At 31.4% G+C, this 7,071-nt stretch overlaps 1 protein-coding gene across 1 annotated transcript; it reads left to right on the top strand.

Annotated features, from left to right (window-relative positions):
* The first annotated feature begins 3,746 nt into the window (after window positions 1–3,746).
* Window positions 3,747–6,168, top strand: LOC128920433 (uncharacterized). Its single transcript, XM_054227649.1, has 2 exons — window positions 3,747–5,630; window positions 5,788–6,168. The coding sequence occupies exons 1-2, from the start codon at window positions 4,139–4,141 to the stop codon at window positions 6,051–6,053; spliced, it is 1,758 nt and encodes a 585-aa protein (XP_054083624.1). The 5' UTR covers window positions 3,747–4,138; the 3' UTR covers window positions 6,054–6,168.
* Window positions 6,169–7,071: the final 903 nt, after the last annotated feature.

Genomic DNA, 7,071 nt, shown 5'->3' with positions numbered 1-7,071 from the left:
TTTTAACACCTAAAATTAAAAAAGTTAATCGAGAATGGCCAGTATGACGGGAAGGATTGAAATACGGATACCCATTATGTAAGTCTTCTCTAATAACTAACTAACTAACGCTAATAATCGCTGGGGATTTTAACATTTGTCAAATCTAAAGGGACTGCAATAAGATATACTCTCGAAGAAATATGTTTTAGTTCCCTGCTTGATAAAGAACATTAAACTACAACTTCAGGTACAGAAATTATAGAAGTATGCCATTAAAATTTTGTTATAGTTTAAAATATTATAAAATATAAAAAGTAATCATATTGATGTAAGAAATTCAATTTTGAATACCGTATATTAAACAATCTCTTACCGTATTCTTCAATCGGAATAAAGTTTTACCAACACTTGAAACAATTTTAATTGCCCCTGAGCCTTACAATATACAATAATATGATAGTACAAAATTTTCGGTTACTTGCATTTCAATTTCAGCAGTAAACCTGAATGCCAAACTCTATCAAAAGCCTGAGGCACGTCTAAGAAGGCCGCCGAACTAACGTTCTTTTTATCCATTGCATTTTCAACGAAATTAACGATTCGGTGCACCTGGTCAATTGTTGAATGGTGATTACGAAAGCCGAACTGATGTACTGGTATAAGGTGTTTTCGTTCTATTATTGATTTGACCCTCTTTATGAGAACATTCTCGAAGACTTTCGATAAAGCCGGCAACAGCGATATTTAGTTAAAAATATATTTTAGTCTAATTTTTGTTCTTTGTTCCGCTGTACATCTATTAAGCTCAGTTTTGAGACCAGCCGACCTAGTTTGCTGCCATCTTCGTCGAAGTTTGCGTTTTTATGGATATCTTCAACGATGTATTTTGGAAATATATTTCCACTTAGATTATCACGAATATTCGGTGTACTCTTCCATGCAGCATTTTGAATTACTTTTGTGAATGATTCAACTTCACAATCTAAGTCAATATCTGTCGATATTCCCTTCAGCTTAAATTCAACTTTATTCAGTATAGTCTTAAATTTATACCAATCAGTATGTTTGTTTGATAAAGAAGACGTGCCGGACGAAATTACTGGTTTCTCACATAGAGTTAGTAACACTAACACGATGTCTGAATTTGATATCCCCGCAAAACTAATACGGCTGTGTAAGCTGACGTTGAGCAACACCAAAAGCTCCGTCAGGATAGGGAAGGACCTCTCCGAGCCGTTCGATACCAAACGAGGTTTCAGACAAGGTGACTCGCTATCGTGTGACTTCTTTAACTTGATGCTGGAAAAAATTGTAGAAGATGCAGAGCTAAACAGAGAAGGTACAATCTTTTATAAGAGTGTACAGCTACTGGCATACGCCGATGATATTGATATCATTGGAAATAACACCCGCGCCGTTATTTCTGCTTTTCCCGCCAGAATAAGGAAGCGACGCGAATCGGTCGGGTGGTGAACGAGGACAAGACGAAATATCTCCTGTCATCAAACAAACAGTCAGTCACTGTTGACAGTCATAATAGTTTTACTGTTTTCAAAAACAAATTCCTATTTTCAATACTCCTTTTAATAATAACACACAAAATCATTGATAATACTTTTAAAAATCCGAGTAATAGTTCAACAAAGCAGTCACGGCCAAATTATACTGGAGGGAATAGTTGAAATCAATCTAGGATTCGACGTTACAAAATTTCTGAACCAATGCAGAAGGATAACGAAAATTTTCGGCTAGAAACCTCGGATACTCACCAAAAGTAGAATTGATTGAAAATCGCCCATTTAAATTTCTTGTGTATACAGGATCATCAGTGAGTTTAATTAGATCTCATGTTCGTAAGACGCAAATTGTTGATACAAAATGAATCACCTTAACAACAGTTACAGGAAAAGTAACATTAAATAAAATTTAAAAGGTGTATAGGCTGAGTTGATATTCTACGTTTTTGATTTTTTCTACAAAATTTTATGGTTTATTAGGCTATGATATCTTTCAGCAACTTAATGCTAAAATTGATATTGCTAATAAAAACACAACTTTAAACTATGTTAATTATAAATTTGTAAATATTACTAATTCAAAATCATACGGTGTTCACGAAAATTTAAATATGACCATTGATTCGAAAGTATCACAATTTAGACTCGAACATCTCAGTATAAAAAAAAATGTTATGTAAATACAAACTTATATTCTGTAAAGAAGGTGATACATTAACGTTCACTAATAGAATTCAACATAAAATCAAGACAATACACGAAGACCCCATTTACGTCAGATCCTATACCATCCAAATGGATGCAAAGGATAGAATGAAAATAGCATTTTCTACACCGAATCAACAGTTCGAGTTTTTACGGATGCCGTTTGGTCTGAAGAATGCGCCATCGACATTCCAAAGGCAGTGAATACAGTCTTAGATGGTTTGATCGGAAATATTTGTATGCTGTATTTGGATGATATTATTGTATTCAACACTTCACTTCAAAAACACATGGATGTTCTTTAAACAGTATTTCACAGGCTTAATGAAGCAAATTTAAAAGTACACGTTGAAAAATCGGAATTTTAAAAGAAAGAAACATAATTTCTGGGGCATATTGTAACTCCAGAGGGTATCAAGCCCAACCCTATTAAAATAGATTCGATATTGAAATACCCATTGCCAAAAACTGAAAAGGAGATTAAACAATTTTTAGGATTAGTTGACTTATATCGAAAATTTATTAGGGACTTTTATAAAATGGGCTTAAAAAATACAATAAAATTGTAATTAATAAAGCATACATAAATGCTGTAGATACATTGAATCTTCTTATAACAAAAGGACCGATTTTGGCATACCCGGACTATGAAAGAAAGTTTACTCTAACCACCGGCGCATCAAATGTGTCTTTTGGAGCTGTTTTGAGTCAAAAAGGTCTTCCTGTATGCTTTGCAAGCCATACTCTTAATAAACACGAGTTACATTATTCCACAAAGGAAAAAGAGTTGCTGGCTATTGTTTGGGCAGCAATATATTTTCGCCCATATTTATGTGGTAGGAATTTTATCTACAACGTCTCTACAATTTGAACAAACCAAACGCTAAACTGCAAAGGTGGAAGTGGAAACTTAATGAGATCGCTTTTGGTGTCAAATATATTCCAGGAAATGAAAACCATGTAGCGGATCACGTATTAAACCAGTGGTCGGCACGAGAGGAATTGTGACTGTATAGGTGAGCACGAAATAATGAATACCCAGTGAGAACTCTGTAGCCTTACATTTTAAGAATGTAAATAAATGTAAATCATAGAAAAGATTTTTAATCATTTTAAAAATAAATACTAGTTTTCGAATTATTTAAAATAAATTAGTAAAATTATTAACGAATGTGAATTATGAAATAGGTGTTAACATGATCACATTACCCACAAATTGCCTTATAAAATCAAACCTCCAGCGTACGAAATCAGAGAGAAATTTTTAACCGATTATTGGGAATGGAAGAAAAGACATTACCTTACCTGTGGTACATATTGAACTAGGGGTTACTCTGTAAGGCGTTGCGCAAATGAAAATACTCGCAAGCGCAAAAAAGATACTTTGTAAATGCGACAACCGAATCCTAAATTTCGTTCAATGCATTTATTTTTCCCCTTCGCAATGAAAGTACTCTGTATTACGTTTACGAGTTTGAAAATGTGCGATTTATAAATTTTTCGTTCCATATCAAACTGGCAAACGCAATGAACAAAAAATGTAAGTTAATGAGGTATATTTCGTCACCTGAAATGCAAAATAACGTATCATCAAAAAATTCGAAATTGGGTTTTTTATTGATTACGATTCAACACATCATATTACATAAGTGTCAAAAATTTTAGGCTTCTGCGACCCAAAATACCCAAGTTATATTAAAAATTCAAAAAAACGTATCAACAAGTGCATGCTTTCCTTAAACAAAATAACGTATCATCACTAATGTAAAAATAACAGAGTATTTTTTTTTTTTTATAACGGAGTTAGCCTTGATTTATTGTTATGTTTGTTTCTATTAGTTATGTTTAATGTGCTTTGGTGATATAATTTAAATCGTTTTTATACTGAAAGTTATAAAACAGGTAAAACAAGAAAAGTGTTGTGAAATAATAAGATGTGTTCCATAATTAAAGATGCTGAAAATAATAAAGAAAATGTGCAAGGTTGTAAAAAAATTAACAAAAGGGAAGAAAATATAAAAAATCGAATGTATGGTAGACAATATGACGGCTTATCAAAAGGAAATATTTGCGAAAGGAAACCACGAGAAATAAAAGCAGCATGCACATCTAATTATTGTGTACAAAGTTCAACTCGGCATTGTTCTCTTTATTCAGAAAATGTGCGGAAGGAGATATTTGAAAATTTTTGGCAAATGTCATGGGACCAAAAGAAAGTTTATGTAACTAGCAGTATTGAAGTTCATGCTAAAAAGCGGATTTATGTGGAAAATTCCCGACGTTCATATTCAAAATCCTATTTTTTGCATCATAAAAGAGTACGTCATCAAGTGTGCAGTAAAATGTTTTTGTCAACCCTTGGTATTTCGGAAACTATGGTAAGAAGTTGGTTGAGTTCCAGTGAACTTTATAGCACTCAATTGGGTCCTGAAAATAAAAAAAATTTGCAAGTGGAAAATCGAAGAAACACAATACGGGAAAAAACCTATCAAGATAGATTAAATTATTTAATTAAATGGTTGGAAGACATTCCGAAACTAGAATCCCATTACCGACGTCAGTATACAAATAAATTGTATTTTCAATCAGAATTTAAATCGTATGCAAATGTGTATGAAGTTTATTCTCGAGACTGTAAATCGCATAATGCAAATGATATCGCTCCTATATCCTTCCCAAATTTTATGAAATTTTTAAATACAAATAATTTATCGATTTTTAAACCAAGAAATGATATGTGTAACACTTGCATATCTTTCGAATCAAAAAATATCTCAGTGGAACAATATGATGTCCACAGAAAAGATATAAGGGAAATGAGAGAAGAAAAAAATAATGACATTGAAAGTGCTAAAGCGGGCTTATGCTCTTTATTATGTATGGACATGCAAGCGGTAAAGCTTATTCCGCAGTCAAAGGCAAATGCATCTTATTACAAAATGAAACTTCAAGTTCATAATTTTACTATATATAACGTTATTACTCATAAATCTGACAACTATGTCTGGGATGAAACTGAAGGCAGTCTTGTTGCTTCGACTTTCGCAACAATTGTAATAAAGCACATAAAGAAAGAAATACTTAATACCCCAAACATCCATCACTTTATTATATATTCTGATGGTTGCTTTTATCAAAATCGGAATGCAGTATTATCCAATGCCTTAATATCGTTTTGTGTAGTAAACCACATTACCATTGAGCATAAGTATTTAGTCGTAGGGCATACACAAATGGAATGTGACTCTACTCACTCATTAATACAACGCAAAATGAATAATAAACAAATTAATTTGCCCTCCCAACTAGTTCAACTAATGAAAGACGCACGAAAAAGTCCATATCCACTAGTGGTTCATCACCTACAACACAGTTATTTCCTGGATTATGAAAATCTTCCAAAGCGGTATTCATCTATTCGACCAGGTAAACAATTTTACATCTATTTACATACGTACATGCACAAAACTTTGACAAGTTTTATGCTCAGCTTTCTATTCTATTTTTATTTACTTATTTAAAATATTTATGGATTTTTAAAATAAGTAAATTATTTTATTTTATTATATATTTGTTCTCTCAGGTAATAAAGTTGGAGATCCTACAGTAAATATGATTCGTGCTTTGGCATATGATACAACGGGATCCATATATTACAAAACCTGTTTTAAGGACGAGTATCAGCTTCTTCCAAAAAGGACTACCAGAAATTTTGAAATTCAGCAGCCTAATCTTTTGCACCCGCAAAGGTTAACGATATCCAAGAAGAAATGGCAACATCTGCAGGACCTAAAGGCTTTGATTCCAGCAGACTGTCATTACTTTTATGATAATATACCTTTTGAATAATTAATTGTTTAATAAACAATTATTAAACATTGTTCTCATTTTGACTTGAAATATTTTAATTTTTTTTAGTACTTATGTACATATTAATAATAAAAATAACATGAAATATGGAAAACTTGCACCTGTTTTTATTTAAAATTAAAAAAAAAGTATTAATATTCCAATTTTAAATTTTTATACAAATTTAGATTGATCATACGTTATTTTGATTCAGAAATGAAAATTCAAAATAACGTAAGACACCTACTATAAAATTAGCAGAATTTTTTTTTTATTTTTTTCCTAAAATATACTTATAGTGTTATGTTAATTCAGATTTGAAAATTTTGTTTCAATATCGCAAGTGGTTTTCTTTTTATACGGTTTTTTGCTTCTCCTGTAAACTTACGAAAAGTGATGTTACGTTATTTTGCATTTCAGGTGACGATTTGTAGTTTAATTTACTAAAGTAAGGTCTATAACAGAGCATATTCAAAAAATAAGAAACGTAAAATGGAAAACAGAAAATATGAATTGACCATTGGAGCTAAAAAGCAATAGTTCTTTTTATGTATAAATAAATCTTTTTAATATTAGTGGTTTATAAGAATTACACATACTTACAAATAAAGCCATCCATACATACGAGTATGAGCAAGAAGAGATTAAGCCATATATCATTAATAGGAATTTTAATTATATTATTTACTTTATTAAATAAATAGACTTCAATATTTCAGAACTATAAACTAATCATATCGTGTTGTATTTGCTTGAAAGTTTCGCTTCATTCACATATTTCAATATATAATTTAAAACAATACAATTTGAATTATATATGTAACATATGATTGTTTATATTGTACACTTTTTATGCTCTCGCAATATGTTGTACTAAGAGTACAAGAGTTTTGTTCACATAACCGTTGTTTTTAACACCTAAAGTTAAAAGAGTTAATCGAGAATGACCAGTATGACGAGAAGGATTGAAATACGGATGCCCGTCTGTCTCGTATGTTAAATGCTTCAACATTAATAT

This window comes from Zeugodacus cucurbitae, chromosome 3 (genome assembly GCF_028554725.1).
Source record: "Zeugodacus cucurbitae isolate PBARC_wt_2022May chromosome 3, idZeuCucr1.2, whole genome shotgun sequence".
Lineage (NCBI taxonomy): Eukaryota > Metazoa > Arthropoda > Insecta > Diptera > Tephritidae > Zeugodacus > Zeugodacus cucurbitae.
Note: the sequence above shows the minus strand (reverse complement) of the source record. Positions and strands in the feature narration are given on the sequence as shown.

What these genes read in the sequence shown, in the direction of transcription:
- LOC128920433 (XM_054227649.1), top strand. Translation starts at nt 4,139, where the DNA reads ATGTGTTCCATAATTAAAGATGCTGAAAATAATAAAGAAAATGTGCAA. An exon ending in GTATTCATCTATTCGACCAG is followed by an intron (nt 5,631 to 5,787) that starts GTAAACAATTTT and finishes TTGTTCTCTCAG; the next exon opens with GTAATAAAGTTGGAGATCCT.